This window comes from Orcinus orca, chromosome 12 (genome assembly GCF_937001465.1).
Source record: "Orcinus orca chromosome 12, mOrcOrc1.1, whole genome shotgun sequence".
Taxonomy (NCBI): domain Eukaryota; kingdom Metazoa; phylum Chordata; class Mammalia; order Artiodactyla; family Delphinidae; genus Orcinus; species Orcinus orca.
Genome location: NC_064570.1, coordinates 74180925 through 74201598, shown reverse-complemented (window position 1 = coordinate 74201598; position 20674 = coordinate 74180925). Strand labels below are relative to the sequence as shown.

At 37.8% G+C, this 20674-nt stretch overlaps 1 protein-coding gene across 6 annotated transcripts in view; it reads left to right on the top strand.

Annotated features, from left to right (window-relative positions):
- TTK (TTK protein kinase) overlaps nucleotides 1–20674 on the top strand; it is a 51559-nt gene that overhangs the window by 15014 nt on the left and 15871 nt on the right. For 3 of the 6 annotated variants that reach the window (XM_049695350.1, XM_004270091.3, XM_033428567.2), the window contains exons 9-14: nucleotides 80–167; nucleotides 1244–1364; nucleotides 5689–5837; nucleotides 12716–12852; nucleotides 14212–14338; nucleotides 17812–17904. In XM_049695350.1, the coding sequence (XP_049551307.1) occupies nucleotides 80–167; nucleotides 1244–1364; nucleotides 5689–5837; nucleotides 12716–12852; nucleotides 14212–14338; nucleotides 17812–17904 (715 nt within the window). The remainder of the gene's footprint in view (nucleotides 1–79; nucleotides 168–1243; nucleotides 1365–5688; nucleotides 5838–12715; nucleotides 12853–14211; nucleotides 14339–17811; nucleotides 17905–20674) is intronic. The other 3 variants (XM_049695351.1, XM_049695353.1, XM_049695352.1) reach the window with 3 other exon arrangements.

The following is a 20674-nucleotide window of genomic DNA, read 5'->3' as shown; positions in this document are numbered from 1 at the left end:
TTTAAAATTGAAAAAATAATTCGTTGAAATGATTGATTTCAGGTTAAACATTACAGTTGTTTTGTTTCATGGGTAACAGACAGATCTCTGGATCAGAATGCCGAGATACAGTCGTTTCTGGATCTAAATCAAGTGGAAATGATTCCAGTGACTTGAGACATTTAACGGTATGTCCATTTTTAAATCTTTCCATGAAGCAAGGGTTCCTGGCCCAGGGTCCATGGAGCTTTTTCCGGGAAAGGAGTCCATGATTTATGTATCTCCAGCAGTGCTCCTGAAGCCCCAAGATATGCCGGACCACTGACGGGAAGTGGCACATAAGTCCTAAACTGTTTCTCCTCAGTTGAGGTGGTAGGGCAATGATCAGCGATCTTCTGGGGTAACTCTGAATTAGCAATTATTATATAGTGTTTTAGCAGGTTAGTTGGCCTGGATTTGGGAATAGCGGGGTGAGCCATGCCCCCCAGCTTTTGTTTCTTGGTGTGTTTAATCATATGACCTGGCAGGGCATCTTAGACAAAAATGAGGGAGTGGCTTTGTGATGGGGCAGAGGTGAGGGCCTAGATAATCCTGGCGTCCTGATATGGCAGATGTGTGAACTTCAAAGACAGGAAACAGCTTTAATCCCTGGTGCACTGATTTTTAGGGGTTATACTATTGTTACTATAGTTGAGTTAAACCCCTGGCATCACAATGTAGGTCTTTTTGATTTTCGATTCCTTGTAATTTGTCTCTCTCTTTCATGGTCTTCGCTTTTAAATAATGAGTTTAACTAGTTTACAGCTATCTTAGAGAATAGTGCATAGTTGTGTCAAAAGTTTATTTTCTGGATTTAGAATAATACTGTCTTAGACTTATGCAAATCTTAATTTTGACCAGTGCTGTTATTTTTGGTGATAAAATATGATCACAGTAACAAAATAATGAAGTGTGTTTTATGTTAGATTCAAATTTTCCAACCTCGCTTTTTAAGTGACTAAATTTTACCATTTGATTAATATGTCTATTGAAAGTAAATTGGCCAGTTTTATGGTTGTGGCCATTCCCGTTGCTCTACTCAGTAATTCAAGAAGTTATCTTCCTGGCAGTTTGTGAGTCCACGTGCAAGTATAATAGATAATCTTCCTAGCAGTCTTTTCATATAGGCGAGACTTTAGTATACTGAACACTAAGACAGATTAGTACTACTTCAGTTGATGAGACTTTATATAAAATCAAATCAAATCTTATTCTTTTTATGTAGTCTGTTAAAAATATTCGTTCCAAGGAACCTCAGATGTCAGATGAGAAGAGTTCTGAACTTATTACTGATTCAGTAACCCTGAAGAATAAAAGTGAATCAAGCCTTCTAACAAAATTAGAAGGTAAGAGTGACAAAACAGACTACTTCTTTAATTAAGAGAATCACTTTGTACTTGTGAAAGTTGACCGGCCACCTAACAATTGCCATGTAAGACTATGACTGTGTCCCTTTATCTTGTATTTCAGTTAAATTTTATAGATTGTATGAAAAGTATTCAATTCTATAGCAAAGAAAGTTTATTTGCCTAAAAGGTGCATTAAAGGAAGGTTGGAGGGAAAATACCGTGGCACGGAGTTATTGTTCTCAGTTGGCCTGATAAATACTTTCTGGAAAGGACGCAGAGGCTGTCTTTCTATGATAATTCTCCCTTTCCTCTTTTGTCAAACATTTGCTTTTCCAATATATGAGTACTATGGTGCATGTTCTAAGGATATATACATGAATGAGACAGGGTCCCAAGGAGATTGCCAAGCAGTGTGGGACATCTGCTGATAAATATAATGCTGGGTAGAATATAGAGTATCATGAGAACCACATCAATAAAATGCTATGAGGATTCAGTGCAAGGAGAAATCTGAGGAACTAATTTGGTTTAGGGGAAATAAGGAAATAGTTTGTGGAGGAGAAGAAATGTGAAGCATTGTTAGCATTTAAATAGGAAGAAATGGCAGTGATAGAGTATTTCAGATGGAGGGAGTAACATAAGCAAAAGAATAAAATATTCTAGGAACAAAGATGGTCAATTATGCTGAAAACTGTAACACAGGTAGTATAGAAGTGGGAGATAAGACTAGTTAGACTTAGAATGTCAGGCTTAAATTTTTTATTTGTTTAGATGTCAGAGCACCATCAGAGGTTTTTGAATGGGATCATGAATTGGATGACCATTGTCCAAACAAAGTTTGCCAGATTGGGTGTAATGTTTTCTTTTGATTGGACTGAAGAGGAACACTGGGACTTTTCTGGTTTTAGCCCGGAAAGTCCCATGTCACAGGAAAGCCCTCCATCCCTGCAAACTGGACGGCCATTATTTTGATTGGGAACATCAGCGTCCCTTCGGATCAGCAGGGCATTGTTTCCAGGATCCCCCTCGGCTGCCCAAATCCGCGGTTGCTCAAGTCCCTTCTGTAAATTGATGTGGTATAGTCAGCCCTGTGGAAGCTGCGGGTATGGAGGGCCAACTATAGATTCCTCTTGCTAGTAATTGGGGGAAACTCATATTCTGTATTTTCATGGCACCTATTACAAACGGATATGATTGAAAAATCATCTTTACCAAAAATTCTTGTTTATAGTACTGACCTGGCACCTAATTTAATGCTTTCATTTCTTTCACACACATTTCCGTCAAGTGTATTCCGAGTGGGGCTGTGGGGTCACAGGACGTTGTATATATTCGTCTCGTCGATAGTGCTGGACGGTTTTCCAAAGTGTTGTGTTTCACCAGCACTTATGTTACTCTTGCTCCACATTCTTCTCAATAGTTTTTATTGTTGGTTTTTAATGTTAAACATTCTGGGGCTTCCCTGGTGGCGCAGTGGTTGAGAGTCCGCCTGCCGATGCAGGGGACACGGGTTCGTGCCCCGGTCCGGGAGGATCCCACGTGCCGCGGAGTGGCTGGGCCCGTGAGCCATGGCCGCTGAGCCTGCGTCCGTCCGGAGCCTGTGCTCCGCAACGGGAGAGGCCACAGCAGTGAGAGGCCCGCCTACCGCAAAAACAAACAAACAAACAAACAAAAAAAAACATTCTGATTCTGCTAAGTGATATCTCGCTGTGGTTTTAATTCGCATTTCCCTGATGTCTAACGATGCTGAAGGCCTTTTTGTGTTTATCGGCCATATTGGTATCCTCTTGTGAAGTACTTGTTCAAGCCTCCCCAGTTTTTCCATTGGGTTTCCTTTCTTTCTCGCATTGATGTTAGGAGACATTAATATGATCTAGATACAGCTCCTTTGTTGGGTATATATTTTACAAGTAACTTCTCCTATTATGTGGTGAAGACTTGATGAAATTGTTAATTATCATGCATTTTAATTTATCAGTCTTTTCCTTTGTGGTGAGTGTATTCTGTGACTTTAAACAAATCTTTTCCTCCTCCAAGATCATAAAGATATTTTCATATATTTTATTTAATTTATTTTTTTATAAATTTATTTATTTATTTTTGGCTGCGTTGCGTCTTCGTTGCTGCGGGCGGGCTTTCTCTAGTTGCGGCGAGTGGGAGCTGCTCTCCGTTGCAGTGCGGGCTTCTCATTGCGGTGGCTTCTCTTGTTGCAGAGTTTGGGCTCTAGGCGTGCGGGCTTTAGTATTGTGGCGCACGGGCTCCATAGTTGTGGCTCGTGGGCTCTAGAGCACAGGCTCAGTAGTTGAGGCACACGGGCTTAGTTGCTCCGTGGCACGTGTGATCTTCCCGGACCAGGGCTCGAACCCATGTCCCCTGCGTTGAGCAGGCGGATTCCTAACCACTGAGCCACCAGGGAAGAAGCCCTTTCCATATATTGCAGAAGACATCATTTTACGTTTCACATTTAGAGTTATATTCTACTTGAATTTAATATTTGTGTATAGCTAAGATCAAGTGTCTGGATTCATTCTTTTCTCCCCATGTGGATATCCAGTAGATCCAGAAGCATTTATTGAAAAGACCCTTTTTCCCCTCAGTGATTTGTTATAAATTAGATGAGTCTGTGTTTGATGTCTGGTCTTGAATTCTTCTCTGTTCCATAGTCCTTTGTGTCTTTGTGCTAATACTGACATAATTACTGCAGTTAAGTCTTCATATCTGTCAGTGTAAATTCCACCTTTGTTCTTTGTTAAAGCTATTTTAGTTATTCTAAGCCTTTTGGATTTCCATATAAATATTAGAATCTGTCAGATTTCCTTTTTTTTTTTTTTCCGGTACGCGGGCCTCTCACTGTTGTGGCCTCTCCCGTTGCGGAGCACAGGCTCCGGACGCGCAGGCTCAGCGGCCATGGCTCACGGGCCCAGCCGCTCCGCGGCATGTGGGATCTTCCCGGACCGGGGCACGAACCCGCGTCCCCTGCATCGGCAGGCGGACTCTCAACCACTGCACCACCAGGGAAGCCCCATTTTTTTTTTTTAAATGGGATTTTGATTGAGATCTAGTGGGACAGGTTGACATCTTAACAGATGAATTTTCTAGTCCACTAACCTGGCATATCCCTTCATTCATTTAAGTAATCTTTAAAAGATTATTGAAGAAATACTTTTCTGTGTAGAGATTTTGCTTATCTTTTGCTAGAGATGTACTTAAAGATCTGATTTTTTTTGATATGATAATGAATGGGATCTTTTTTAAAAAAAATACTTATCCTCTACTTTGTTACTGATATGTAAAAATACAACTGATTTTTAGCTATTTATCATATTTACAGTGACATTGCTAAAGTCACTGAATAATTCTAATATTTTCCTATAAATTCTTTCATGTTGTTTGAAAATAATATAACATTTTTTGCCTTCCAGTCCTTTAACTTTCTTTTCTTTGCTGTATTGCACTTATAACCTCTAGCATAATGGTGAATAGAAGGAATGATAGGTGGCGTTTTTGTTCACTCCTTATTTTAGAGAGCCATTTCATTATTTTACCCTCACATGATAATTGCCTTAGAGTCTTACAGCTATTCTTTATCAAATATCAAAACAGAGTGAGTTTTGCTTTATAGCTAGACTAAAAGTTTTTTTGTGACTGGGTATTGAATTTTATGAAATGCCTTTTCCGCATTTTTGGAGTTGACCACAGACTATTCTCCTCTATTATTATGGCAAATTGAATTAACTTTCAAGTGTTAAGCAACTTTGCATTTAGGAATAAACACAACTTGGTCAGAATTTATTATATATTTTGTATATCAGTTGCAAATATTTTGTTTAGAATTTTTGCATCTGTTATGATAAGGACAGAATATTGACATTCATAAAATAGTCAATGTTATTGTTGAGGCTCTTTTGTTCAGACGCTTAAGAAAGTAAATTACAGGCTAGTTTAACGTAAAAATTTTGTTAAAAAGCTAGAGGTCTATGAAAAGTGGTGAACTAGCTTCTCTTTATTAGTAAGACATACATGTTTTTAAATTTTTACTTATTTATTTCCTTGTTTTCTGGTAAAGACCAGAAGCATTTAAATTCAGAATGGTCTTTGGTAAAGCTCTAGGTAACAACCTAGGAAGATGGCTGTTGCAGCTTTGAAAAATTAACTTGCTAAAAGCAAATTGTCAGCAGCTGGCTTAAAGTTTTTAGTTTCTTTGTTTTTTTAAGAGCAAAATGCTAATGCAGTTTTTTAACACGTTCTATCATTTAGGTTTATTTTGTTATTATCAAATATTCTTGCCTTTTAATGACAATAGCAACAAATACAATTTCAGAAACTAAAGAACATCAAGAACCAAAGGTTCCAGAAAGTAACCAGAAACAATGGCCATCTAAGAGAAAGTCAGAATGTGTAAACCAGAATCCTGCTGCATCTTCAAATCAGTGGCAAATTTCAGAGGTAATCTCAAAAGTTGATACAGAGGTAACTTTCCTTTTCAAGTGTAGCATTGCTATTGTTCATAATGTGATGATCATGTTAAATGTTTTCTTCTTTTATTAAATTCTTGTGTACCATATTTAGTGGAGCAGTTTGCTCAAGTGTGTGGTTTTTTGTTTTTTTGCTTTTAATTCACAAAACAATGATCAGTAATAAAGGTTTAGTTTAGTAAGAATATATGTCAAGCTGAATTCTTTTCTGTTTTCAATAGTATTTTTGGATGCTGGTAGACTGAGGCAGGGGTCAGCAAACTACAGCCTAGGAGCCAAATCTAGTTCCCAGCCTGTCTGTAAACAACATTTTATTGAAACACAGCCATACCCGTTTATTTACTTACTGTCTGTGCTTGCTTTTGAACTGTAACAGCAGAGCTGAGTAACTGCAGCAGAGACCACCTGGCCTGCAAAGCTGAAAATGTTTACTATCTTACCTTTTACAGAAAACAGTATGCAGATGGCTGAACCAGTGCAATGCTGTACCAAGCATTTGACAATTTCCTATTGTCGTCCTCATGGATAAAATAGAAAAATATAGACTAGATAATGTGAATTCATAATAGGTTGAATGATCATTCCCACTGGCTGGGCTCCATTTCAGAAGCAAGGATCTGGTAGAGAGCCATACCTGTATGTAGTCCATGGCCATACTCTTGTCATTATTACTTTTCGGTTGTATTCTAACTCAGCAGTTCTCAAATATTTTGGTCTTGGTGCCTTCTTTTATACTCTTAATTATCGAGGTTCCTAAAGAGCTTTGGGGGAATTCCCTGGCAGTCCAGTTGTTAGGAGTCCGTACTTTCACTGCCAAGGGCCCAGGTTCAATCCCTGGTCGGGGAACTAAGATCCCACAAGCTGCACGACGTGGCCAAAAATGGGGAAAAAAAGAGCTTTGGTTTACGTAGGCTATGTTTATCTGTATTTGCTATATTAGAAAGTAAAGCCAATACATTTTTTAAATATTTACTAATTTATTAAAAATAACAAGAATAAATTTTTTACATGTGAATGTAGATACACTTAAAAATAAGTATTTTGTTTTATTGAGATATAATTGATATACAACATTATATTAGTTTTAGGTGTACAACATAATGATTCGATATTTGTATATTTGTATATACAGTTGACCCTTGTACAACATGGGTTAGAACTGTGTGGGTCCACTTATGCATGGATTTTTTTCAATAAATATGTACTATAGTACTACATGATATTTGGTTGGTTGATTCCGAGAATGTGGAACTGTGGATACATAGCGCCAACTGTAAACTTATATGTGGATTTTTGACTTCATGGGAGGTTGGTGCCCCTAATCTCCCAGTTGTTCAAAGATCAACTCTATTGCAAAATGATCACCACAACAAGTCTAGTTAATATTCTTTACCATACATAGCTACAAATTTTTTTTCTTGTGATGAGAATTTTTAAGGTCTACTCACTTAGCAACTTTCAAATATGCCATTCAGTATTATTAACTATTGTCACCACGTTTTTCATTACATCCCCATGATTTATTTATCTTGTAACTAGAAGTTTGTACCTTTTGATCCTCTTCACCCAGCCCCGCTCCCACCCACCCATCCCCACCCCCAGCAAGCACCAAACTAGCTGTGAGCTTGGTGTTTTGTTGTTGTTGGGTTTTTTTTTTCCCCATGTAAGATTTTACATGTAAGTGATACTATGCAGTATTCGTTTTTCTCTAGCTATTTCACTTAGTGTAATGCCCTCAGGGTCCATTGGTGTTGTCACAAATGGCAAGATTTCATACCTTTTTATGGCTGAATAATATTCCGTTGTATTTATGTATTGCATTTTCTTTATCCATTCGGCCATCAATGCATATTTAGGTTGTTTCCATTTCTTGGCTATTGTAAATAATGATGCTATGAACATGAGGGTACAGATATCTTTCCAAGTTAGTGTTTTCCTTTTCTTTGGATAAATACCCAGAAGTAGAATTGCTAGGTCATATGGTAGTTCTATTTACATTTTCACCAACACTGCACAAGACTTCCATTTTCTCCACATCCTTGTCAACACTTCTTATTTCTTCTCTTTTTGATAATAGGCACTCTGACAGGTGTGAGGTGATATCTCATTGTGATTTTGATTTGCATTTCCCTAATGATTAGTGATGTTGAGCATCTTTTCATATATCTTTTGGCTATTTATCTGTATGTCTTCTATGGAAAAATATCTAATCACCTCCACTGTCCATTTATAAGTTGGTTATTTGATTTTTGGTATTGAGTTGTAATGAGTTCCCTGTGGTTTTTTTTTTTTTTTTTGGCTGTGTTGGGTCTTTGTTGCTGTGCACAGGCTTTTCTCTAGTTTGCGGCGAGCAGGGGCTACTCTTTGTTGCTGTGTGTGGGCTTCTTATTGCAGTGGCTTCTCTTGTCGCGGAGCACGGGCTCTAGGCGCATGGGCCTCAGTAGTTGTAGCACACAGGCTCTAGAGTGCAGCTCAGTAGTTGTGACGCGTGGGCTTAGTTGTTCCATGGCATGTGGGATCTTCCTGGGCCAGGGGTCGAACCCATGTGCCCTGCATTGGCAGGTGGATTCTTAACCACTGTGCTACCAGGGAAGCCCCTCCTTGTGTATTTTGGATATTAACCTCTTATTGGATATGTGGTTTGCAAATATTTTTTCCCATTCCATGGATTGTCTTTTCATTCTGTTGATGGTTTCCTTTGCTGTGCAGAAGCTTTTTAGTTTGATGTAGTCCTACTTGTTTATTTTTGCTTTTGTCTTTACTTTAGGTGTCAGATCTAAAAATTCATTGCTAAGACCTGTGTTAAGGAGCTTACCACCTATGTTTTCTTCTAGAATTTTTATATTTTAAGGTCTTATATTCAGGTCTTTAACTCATTTTGAGTTAATTTTTGTGTATGGTATGAGAAAGTAGTCCAGTTTCATTCTTTTGCATGTGGCTGTCCAGTTTTCCCAACACCATTGATCTGTGTGTCTGTTTTTATGACAGTGTCATACTGTCTTGAATACTATAGCTTTGTGATGTGGTTTGAAATCAGACAGCATGATGCCTCCAGCTTTGTTCTTCTTTCTCAAGGCTGCTTTGTCTATTCATGATCTTTTGTGGTTCCATATGAATTTTAGGGTTGTTCTATTTCTGTGAGAAATGCTATTGGAATTTTGATAGGGATTGCATTGAATCTGTAGATTGCTTTGGGTAGTTATGGTCATTTTAACAATATTCTTCCAATCCATTAACACAGAATATCTTTCCATTTATTTGTGTCTTCAGTTTCTTTCATTGGTGTCTTATAGTTTTCAGTATACAAGTGTTTCACTTACTTGGTTAAATTTGTTCCTAGGTATTTTATTGTTTTTAATGGGATTGTTTCTAACAGGTGTTTTTGGTGGAGTCTTTAGGGCTTTCTGTATATAATATCATGTCTGCAAATAGTAACAGTTTTACCTCTTCCTTTTCAATTTGGATACCTTTTATTTCTGTTCCTTGTCTAATTCCTGTGGCTAGGACTTCCAATACCATGTTAAGTAACAGTGTGAAGAGTGGGCATCCTTGTCTTGTTCCTGATTTTAGAGGAAAGCTTTCACCGTTGAGTATGATGTCCGCTGTGGGCTTGTCATACATGGATTTATTATGTTGAGCTATGTTCCTTCTGAAAAATAAGTATTTTTCAAAACAAAATAATTACAGTGAAGAGAGTGATATTGTTTTACAATTTTTACAATTTCTATAATGGTTGGCTTAACAGAAGACTGGATTTCTTGTGTCTACTTTTGCATTCAATCTATTTCACTATCACATGCCTTCTAGCCTTGGGAAAACTCTAGTTTACATTCATGAAAGAATGAAAGTGAAAAAGGCAAATAATGTCCTAGTATGATTATGAAAATAGTTTTAACCTCTCAGACTCCAGGAAAAGATCTTGGGAACCCCTCTCTTTCTGCTATTTCTAGATCACTCTTTGAGTACTGTTGATCTAAGTAATGGAGTAGGTAACAATTGTTAGATGAGAAGAATCCTGACAGGTTGAACCTTGGACAAACAGCATTTCCTCTTTTTTTCTTTTTAAAACTTGTAAACCGGTAGAATGGTAAAGGGACTTAAAACTATTTATCTGTCATTAGGGAAATGCAAATCAAAACTGCAATGAGACACCATTTCATACACACCAAGGTGGCTATAATTAAAAAGAGACAGTAATAAGTGTTGATGAAGATGTGGATAAATGAACCCTCATACACTGCTGGTGAGAATGTAGAAGGGTGCAGTCACTTGAAATGGTATGGTGTAGCAGTATAACTTACCTCCACTGCTTCTTCTTGGGTCAAGGCAGAAGAGGACCATTCTGAGACCTAAATAAATGGTGATCACCTTACCAGAGTTATTATGAGGTGCTAGTTGAGAAAATTTACACTTAAGAAAAAAATCTAAATGTGCCTTCTTAAAAGAGATTTCCTACTAGTAATTTTCTGCCTTTTACTCCTGGTTGCACGTGAGGTCTAGTTTTCCTCTGCCTGCTAGTTGCCCTCCAGGTTTGTATCTATATGCTGCTTCATTAACCACCAACTTGCATTGTTTCGCTATTCATAAAAATTGCTTTGTACGCTTAGTTATTTTATGTTTATTCATGCATTTTTTTATGATCGTATCAATTATAGTGCTCATTATAACATATTTAATTCCTAAGAATTTTGGGGGGAAGATATTAAAAAGTAAAGCACCTATCATAATTACTAATTGTGCTTAATTTGAAATTAGAATGTCCTGAATTTAAAAAAAAAAATGGTATGGTAGTTCCTCAAAAGGTTACATACAGTTACCATATGATCCAGCAATTCTACTGCTAGGTATATACTCAAGGGAATTGAAAATATATATCCACACAAAAACTTGTACATGAATGTTCATGGCAGCATTATTCATAATTGTAAAAAAGTAGAAATAACCCAAATATCTATCACCTGGTGAGTCAATAAGCAAATGTGTTACTCTGATTTTATTATTTCATTTTTTTATTCAATAATAAAAGTAATGAAGTACTGATAAATGCTATAGCATGGATGAACCTTGAGAACATGCTAAATGATGGAAGCCTGTCACAAAAGGCCATATATTTTGTGATCCCTTTTATAAGAAATGTCTAGAGTAGGCAAATCCATAGAGACAGAAAGTAAATTAGTGGTTGCCAGAGCCCAGGAGGAGTGGGGAATGAGAGTGACTGCTAATACAGAGCTTCTTCTTAGGATGATGAAAACGTTCTGTAATTAAATAGTGGTGATGATTGCCTACTCTTGTGAATATATTAAAAACCACTGAACAGTACACCTAGGTAAAGAAGAAAAAACTAGCCAGTTTCTTGAGGTTGCTACTTCTGCAGCAGCCCTCAAGTGGAGGCTGTTTTTGTCTCCCATCTCACTTACCTACAAGCTCCCCGAAGCTATGTCCAGACCATTTCTTCTCTTGCCAAAACCCTGTCCTTTTGAGGCGCCTGCCTTCTGGATATGCTCTCCTGTCTTGCTCGTTGCCATCATCTCTGAACATCCTAGTGACTCCCCATCATTCTTTGAAAACATTAGGCTCTGGATCACTTCTTTCAGCTTCAACCCAACATCTATCATCACGTTTTGTTAGCTTCTCACCCCTGTGTATCGCTAGTCCTACACCTGGCCTCCAGATTCATAACTTCTTCCTCCCTCATGCCCATTTTCTTAATGTCACCTTAGCTACCCATTCCTATATTCTCAATTCTGATCTCCAAAATCTCAAATGCAAACATCCCGGTCTATGAGTACAACCATTCCACTTACCTTGCTTAATAATCTTACTATCACAGATTCTTAATACCATCCTGACCACTAATCCAGATATATAAATGAGAAAGTCTTAAAGGAAGGGGAAAATTTACCCAGGAAAAGAGATACAGTGGCCATGCTAGCTATCTTCAAAAACTCAAAGGATTGAAATGCAGAAAATAGTATAGATTTATCCACTGTGGATCTCCAGAGCATAATGTGGACCCAGTGGGTTGAAATTATAATATAGAAGCTGATTTAACCTAAATATCTGTGAATACTTGCTAACAGCTAAAGCTGTCCCCAAATTGAAGTAGAGGTAGTGAGTGCTCACTAATAGCGTTCAAGCAAAATGTGGTTTGCAGGAGTTGGCAAGCTTTTTCTGCAAAAGCCTAGTAAGCTTTGCAGGCCAGATGGTCACTGCTGCAACTCTTGAACTCTGTCATTATCTCATGAAAACAGTCACAGACAAGATGTAGGCAAATAGACATTGCTGTGTTCCAATATAAGTTTATTTACAAAAACAAGCAGCAGGCCAGATTCAGCCAATCTCTACTGTAGAGGATGTTCATTATTGCTTTGGGATTTGTATGAGATAAATTCTACAAGCTCTATGTCTTTTACAAGGGAGAAAGAACACTAGATAGGTATTTGCCATTTCAAATTTTGCTAAATAATTAGTATTTGGTCATTTTCCCTCCAAACATAAAAGTAGGGAATGATTTTACTGATTAAAGAAAGACTAGTTTTCTGAAGCACAGAGTACTTACTTAGATTATAAAAGTTCAATGCTAGTGATAGTAGCCCTAATGGGAGAGGATATTAGATCCTGTTTTGTTAAACAATGCTATGTACCTTCCCTCTACTTGTAGTCCCTTTGAGGAAAATATAACAGGCTTCAAAATTTAGAGTAAAAGAGCTGTACTAAAAAGTTATTGAAAGTCTGGAACACATATATCTACCTATTTTAGCATGCTTTTGTATTTCATATGTTAATTTTCTTTTAGAAGTTATGTTTGTGAAACTGTTGAACAGGTGACTAATTTAAAAACCCGAAATCGTGATGTTTTTTATTTTGGTCTAGCAGAAACAAACCAGTTTTGAGCAACCTGCCCTTTCGGTTTCAAAGCAGTCGCCACCGATATCAACACCTAAATGGATTGACCCAAAATCTATTTGTAAGACACCCAGCAACAGTGTCTTGGATGATTACATGAGCTGGTAATTACTTTTCTTTGCTTTTACAATAGAAATAATATGGGCTTCGGGGCCAAACAGATCTGGAGGTGGATCCCGCTCTTTTACTTTAAAGACTTTCCAAATTCATATTATTTTTCTCAGCATCAGTTTTTTTATCTGTAAAAGGGGAGGGGAAGGTGGCTACGATATATTTTTAAGGATTGTAATGAAAGTCTCTGTCATATTGTAATCTGTACCTACTATATATACTCTATACTTTTTATACTTACCTATAGGCAGTACCTTTAAATACTCTCAGTATGCAAAACTTCTTGATAATCATGCATTGCCACACGGATAACTCTCTGTAATTGAGAGAGAGATTTTAAAGGTTAGCATTCTTAGAGCGGGTAAAGTGTGGATACATTACACGGCAAAGGAGGTGTTAACTGGAGTGTGCTGGTCTCTGCTGGTGGTGCAGCTCATATAGTTCTGGTGGTGTTCAAGACCGGAGCGGCGGGCAGTGAGGGATGAGTGAAGAAGTTGGTCGGTGTTGATTGACAGGAAACACAAGGGATATTGAAAAGCAAATCAATGGCATTTCTAAGAAAAGAAAGAAAGGGATGTGGCATATCCTATAACTAGGGGCTATATTTTTAATGTCTTGGAGGATAACGGAAATCCATGATGCCTTTTGCTTTTCATTTTCATAATGTAATCTTTGATCTTAATTAGAACTGGCCTTGGGGTTTTATAACCTGGTCTCTTTCCTACTTAATACAATTTTGCTATATATTACCTAATTTTATTATACTTAGAATATTTTAAAGAATAACAGCTAACTAAACAAGGTATATAGTTATTTCTTGCGAAACTATTTACTGTCAGCAAATACTTGTAGAATTCCTTTGTGCCAAGCACCATTCTTGGTGTTGAAAATACAACAGTGGACAAGACAAGCAAAGCACGAACGGGAGCTGAGCTGCTTTATGCTCAAAGGCCAAACTCCTCTGATGTAATTGGCTTTCACATACTTCCAGGAGGCTGTGTAGAACGTTATTGTTAAGAAGCACTCATAACATCTGTGATCAGCCATAGGCTGAGATTTACCTTGGCTAAATTTTATAAAATAACCCCAACTCTATATTTTAAATGACATCTTATTTATTTTAATAAGGATTTCTTGTCTGGGGACAAAAAATTACTTTCAGAAAGAACTCCCCCCAAATGAAATTTCTGGTGATGGTGTCTCAAGGATAAATAATTCAGATGTACTAGGAAAACTCATTTGGATTCTGTTTGATGTAACACATGTAAATGTATATCCACCATACAAAATCTGAGTCAGAATCTTGTTTTCAAAGCTTTAATGTTTTAAATTTTGAAAAATACCTTTCCCAGTTTCAGGACTCCAGTTGTAAAGAACGACTTTCTACCTGCTTGTCAGTTGTCAACACCATATAGCCACCTTCCCTATTTCCAGCAGCAACAGCAGCAAGTACCCGTTACTCCACTTCAAAATTTGCAGGTTTGATAAGCTTTATTTATAATGGTACATGTTAAGGTATGATCAGTTTCAAAGGTTTTATTTTTGCAGGATCTAGTTTTTAAGAATGGTGTTAAAGACTTGTCCATTCTTAGTCCCATTAGGCAAAACTCTTTTCTGCTATTCTCATAAAGGTGCCTTATGACTTTGAGAGGTTAGTTATTGAAGAAGCTAACGAAGCTTTTTTCACTAACTAGCCCGAAGTATCTAGTTTGAGTAGCTAGATAAAATTTCTTCTGTAATGTAGGCTATTTTTTTATTCTGTTTAACAATGTAAACCAGCTGTTAGTGAGCAGCTTCATTTCACTGGCTGTTTAATATACAAGTAAAATTTTAAGAATATCAGAATAGCACTATGAGATACTACTAGAATATATTATAAAGTAGTTATTATAAAGTATTGATAAGGTAAAAAAGTTTTTGCTGGTAAGGTATTGCCATCTGGGAAAAAAATTATTTAGAGACTCTCTCGACATCAATACTAAAATTTGTTTCTAATAACTATCTGAAAAGCAGCTTAATATTGGTAGAAAGAATAGGCTTTGAAGGGAGACTGCCTGTCCTTGACTCTCGGCCTCACTACTTACCAGCTATGTGACCTTTTACAAGTTAAATAAACTCTTGTGCTCATTTCATCATCTTTAAAATGGGGGTAATGAACCTATCTACCCCATAGGATGATTGTGAAGATTAAATTAGTTAATATATACGTAGTTCTTACAACAGAGCCTGGTGCTTAGTAAATAATAAAATTTAGCAGCAATTGTTTAAATAAAACAGCAAAAAAAACCCCAAATAAACCACAAGTGATTAACTAAACAAATCAAGAGATTAAAAAACTAGACGACAGAAAGTAGAACAATGGGTACCAGGGGCTAGAGGGAGAGAGGAATGGGGAGTTACTGTTTGAGGGGTGCAGGGTTTTTTCAGTATGAGATGATGAGAAGTCCTGGAGGTAGATGGTGGTAATGGTTGCACAACAGTGTGAATGTACTCAACCCCACTGAAGAGTATACTTAAAAATGGTTAAGACGTTACATTTTGTGTTATGTAAATTTTACCATAATTTTAAAAGTAATGGAATAAAAAATTTAGCCAAGAGTAGAGTATACTAACTGTGGAAAGAGGTAATAGTGCTTTGAGGATTGACTCAGCAGTATAATAATAACTATAAAGGAGACAGAGCAGGTTGACCAGGTTTGCCCACACGTTCATTCAAAAAGCATTCATTGAGCTACTAGTCATGTAGTAGTAACTCAGCCTGTTTGAGCTGAACTCTGATTGACTCAGCAGTATAATAACTATAAAGGAGACAGAGCAGGATGACCAGGTTTGCCCACACGTTCATTCAAAAAGCATTCATTGAGCTACTAGTTATGTAGTAGTAGTTCAGCCTGTTTGAGCTGAACTCTGAAAGCCAAGCAGACATGACCGAGTGAAGGGTCGAGGAGCCTTCTAGAAGAGGCCAGTGTCGGGAGGAAACTAAAGGAGGCCAGAGTGTGGCTAGAGCTCCCCAAGGGGCAGGGATGACCCTGAGGGTTCTGCTGGGCCCTTTAAGTTTTGCCCCAAGAGGGACAGATAGGAAGCCGTGGCACAGGTTGGAGAAGGGAAGTGAAGTGACCTTAGACTAAGTGCCTTGCGGGATGTCCGGTGTAGGAAACTAAATGTCACATCGGCATTGAATCCGAAATAGGTCAGAATTACTTTATCTAATAACTTTCAGCAGCTAGGGGGAAAGACTATTGAAGGGCTTCCTTTCCTCTCAGAAATTTTCAGTTTAAGTAGGAGAGGAAGCTCCAAAACCAAGAGAGGGGAGGGAGCAGTGAAGACTTGTGATGAAGTTACAACTCAATGACAAATAATGGGTACATGTTTCAAAGCCTAACACTTTCTTACAGAAAACATACTTCATGACTCAACAGTGTTGTTCAGCCCTAGATTAAAGAAATTAGAAACCGTATCTTTTATTTTTTATTTTTTTAACACCTTTATTGGAGTATAATTGCTTTACAATGTTGTATTAGTTTCCGCTGTATAACACAGTGAATCAGCTATATGTATACATACATCCCCATATCCCCTCCCTATTGTGTCTCCCTTCCACCCTCCCTATCCCACCCCTCTAGGTGGTCACAAAGCACCGAGCTGATCTCCCTGTGCTCTGCGGCTGCTTCCCACTAGCTATCTATTTTACGTTCGGTAGTGTGTATATGTCCATGCCACTCTCTCACTTCGTCCCAGCTTACCCTTCCCCCTCCCCGTGTCCTCATGTCCATTCTCTATGTCTGCGTCTTTATTCCTGTCCTAAAATGGTTCATCAGAACCATTTTTTTTTTTTTAGATTCCATATATATCTGTTAGCATATGGTATTTGTTTTTCTCTTTCTGACTTTCTTCACTCTGTATGACAGACTCTAGGACCATCCACCTCACGACAAATAACTCAATTTCATTTCTTTTTATGGCTGAGTAATATTCCATTGTATATATGTGCCACATTTTCTTTATCCATTCATCTGTCGATGGGCACTTAGGTTGCTTCCATGTCCTGGCTATTGTGAATAGTGCTGCAGTGAACATTGGGGTACATACATGACTGTTTTTGAATTATGAGAAGGCTTATCTTTTATGTTATGTAGAAGGAGAGCACGTGAGAAAGATTCTACCATTTGGGCTGTAAAGCAGGACTTAGTTGAATTGAGGTTTATTCAGACCTTGTTTCAACTTGGTTAATCAGCTAATCAGGCACTCTCTGTGTCTCCAGCTTCCTTGTCAGCTCAGAGTAAGTCCTCACACACTCCATCTGTTCAGAGCGTTTATAGGTCCACAGATGGTCTAGCATCAGGGAAGAGAGGGGAGGCGTGTTGTATATAGTACATCGGTTGAGAGTTTGCTGAGGAAGATGCTCAAGTTCAAAATAAGCAGCTTGTTGAATATCACCCAGCATAAAGGGGGCATCACTAAAATCTGCATTTGTCTGATTGACTCTGGAACACTTAGCACCTTAGCATGCTGCTTCCTTTATAATGTAATGCTCCAGGAGAAAAAAATATATAGATAAAGTTGTGTGTTTATATATGTAAGTATGTAAGTAAAAAGGTTTGTGTAAGAAAAAAGAACAGGTAAGAAAGATGAAAAGCGATAGCTTGTGAGTTTGTGTGTTGGACATTAAGAGGGTTTTTTTCCCCCTTAAATTTTCTATTTATGTATTATGTTAAGAAGTAAAGGCAAGTTGGAAGGGGAGACTTTGGAACTTCGCCTATATATTAATTTAATAAGTTTATTTTTTTGACTAAAGTATGTAAATTGCTTCTTTAAAATATTGAAATATTGTGACATCTAATTAAGAGTTCAGATAATTTCAGAATTGGAAGCATTTCACTGTACTAAATGCAAGCTAGTTTCTCAGGCATTTTCTCTGAACATTTGAATCCTTATCTATTTTAATGATTTAGATTTCAGCATCCTCTTCAGCAAATGAATGCATTTCAGTTAACAGAAAAATGTATTCCATACTGAAGCAGCTAGGAAGTGGAGGTTCAAGTAAGGTAGGTATCCTGAATATTTAAGGAATGGATAAAAATATTTTAAACTTTCCTCTCTTTGTCTTTTTACCTTTTGAGGCCTTTTTTCTTAACTTCTAGGGGCCTGTATTTCCCTTGAGCCAAAAACTCCTTCTCATCCCCTTCTCCCATCCCTTCCCCCCATCCCCTCCCCTCCCCTCAGCAAATGGCATATTTCTTTAGACCCACCTCTTAATTTCAGTTCCCTGCTCTTCCCTCCAGTGTCCTATGATTCCATATTTCTTCTCTAAATAACATTAACATTGACTTGGGGGTGGCAAATGACAGCTTCGTATTATCACCAGAGTCTTTCTAAAAGTGAGTCAGACTGTGATGTGAATAACTGCTATGCCTAGGATGATTCAGCAAGGTATTTGATTAGTGGGTTTTGTTTTGTTCTGAGTTTTTCTTTTCAGAAACAGAATTTAGCAACACATGAATTTCTAGATTTGGAATAGATCATTTCCTAAATTTATCTGGGTTCTAAATGTATATGGTTCTAATTCTCTGGCTGGAAGGGATCTCAAAAGAGTTGTCTAAACCTCCCATCTTCAAGTCTTCTCATTTTGTTCACTTAAATCCACTTAAATCAGATTTTTACTTTTACCTTCATTATTCACCAAACAATTGTTATCAAAATCACTAATGACCTCCATGTTTTTGCCAAAACTAATTGTTAGCCTTGATTGTGGGTTACCTAGCAATTGGCACAGTTGATTTTTCTTTCCTCATTGAAGCTTTTTTCCCACTCCGCCTCTTTCAGTGTTCCTCCTGGCCAGCAACCGTTCCTTCTCTGTCCTCCTCATATCCCTGGTCTGAATGGTGCAGAGCCCCTGAGCTCAGTTCTTGGCTTTTCTTCTCTTTTCTTCTCTCTCTAAACTCGCTCACTCCCTTGGTGTTCTCATCCAGTCTCGTGGTTTCATGTACCATGTACATGCTGACAATTCCCAAATCTGTATTTCCAGCTCAGACTTCTCCTTTGAATTCCGGGCTTACGTATCCAATTTGACTGCTCAGCGTCTCTTCTTGGGTGTCTATAGATACTTAAAACTTAATATGTCCCAAGCCTAACTGCTGCTTCATAGTCTTTCCCATTTCAGTAAATGGCAGCTTCATTCTTCCAGTTGCTGGGCCAAGCAGCCTGGGGTCGTCACTGACTGCACTTTCTCTCGACATTCACCCAGCCAATCATCAGTCTTACTGGTTCTACCTCAAAGTCTGTCCACAATCTGACTGTTCCTCACCACCTCCACTATTATCCCTTTGGCCAAAGTAGCTTCATCTTTTCACCTGAACTGTTACAGTCGCCCTCTAACTAGTCTCGCTGACTCAGTCCTTGCTCTCCTGGCCTATTTTAGCATAAGAGCCGATTTTCCTCGATACCCTCACATGTTTGCTCTAGTGTCTTCTCAATCAGTGCTTCCTTGACCATGCTCTACAACCCCAACTCCTACCTTCCAGTTGCCAGCAAGCTCCGTTCCCCTCTCCTGCTTTATTTTTCTCTGTAGCTCATCTGCTAATATGCTCTGTAATTGACTTATTTGGTTTTGTTGTTTGTGTCCCCTTGCACTTGAATGTGAGTTCCATCAGCGTAGGGGTGTTTGTCTGATTTGCTCACCAATGTTTGCTCCGTTATCTAGAACAGTGGCCGGAAAAATAGCAAACACTGAAGTGTTTGTTGAATGAAAAGCCCTCCTCAGCTATTTTGCTACTCTTAAGTTGTTAAGGATGATACATGAAACACAGCCTGTTTGGTTCATTTTAAGTTTTATTATAATTTTTTAAGCCAGCTGACAATAACTAGACTTGCTTAAGATGTCTTGTTAACTTACTATAAATAAGGTGTATACATTACCATGTTTAGCAGTTGTTCAATAATATTAATTTCTGTGTACATTTCCTTTGTTCTCTTCCTTGCCTTACATTTTAGGCATGGGAATAAAAGGACGATGGAATTGATTTTTACCAACATATTTATTTATTTAGTAGCATGTTTTCAGAAGATGTACAATAATCTTAACAGTGTTTTAAACATTTTTTCCTTGGAGGATAATGAAAATGTAAGCTTACTTAAGTCAAGGTCCAAGTGATAAAGCTATGACTGACCCATATTTTCTTAGTGCGACTGAATTATTATTTAATTATTATGACGGCGTTGACAAAATCATCACGCCTCAGGGAAAAGAGGGTAACATGCTTTATGAAACTAACATTGTTTATGCTGTCTATGCTAGAGTATAGACAGTGACCAACTTATACCCTATTAAGAGCATTTAGAAAATTCATGGGGCTAGTGGGAATGTTCAAAACACTAACCTTTCTAGTTCTTTCATTAACTTTCCATGAAACTGACAGATTCTAACTCTGACACTATAAGGCTGTTTACCTCACACAAAATGGCTTTCTGCTGTTTTAAAATTTTCTTCCTTGCTACTTTCTGCCGCTTCTTGCCCTATCACTGTTTTATGCCCCTCCTCCTCTAATTTGCTTTCTGTGCAAGTAAAACTAGTAATACTTTGTTAGAGTTTTGTATTTAAAATGCAGGTAACTCAGCTGTACCTGACAGACTCTGCTTAACAGTGCACTTGAAATGCATGAATCTCATCTACACTTTGGCTCTTTTCTCACTTCTTGCCAGCATCTGCTGGATAGTCATGGTTAATGGCTTTTAAATAAATGTTGTTTTACTTCAGTGGGTGCAAGGAGATAAATGAATGTAATTTTTCTTGCTTACACTAGCATTTTGTATCTGAAT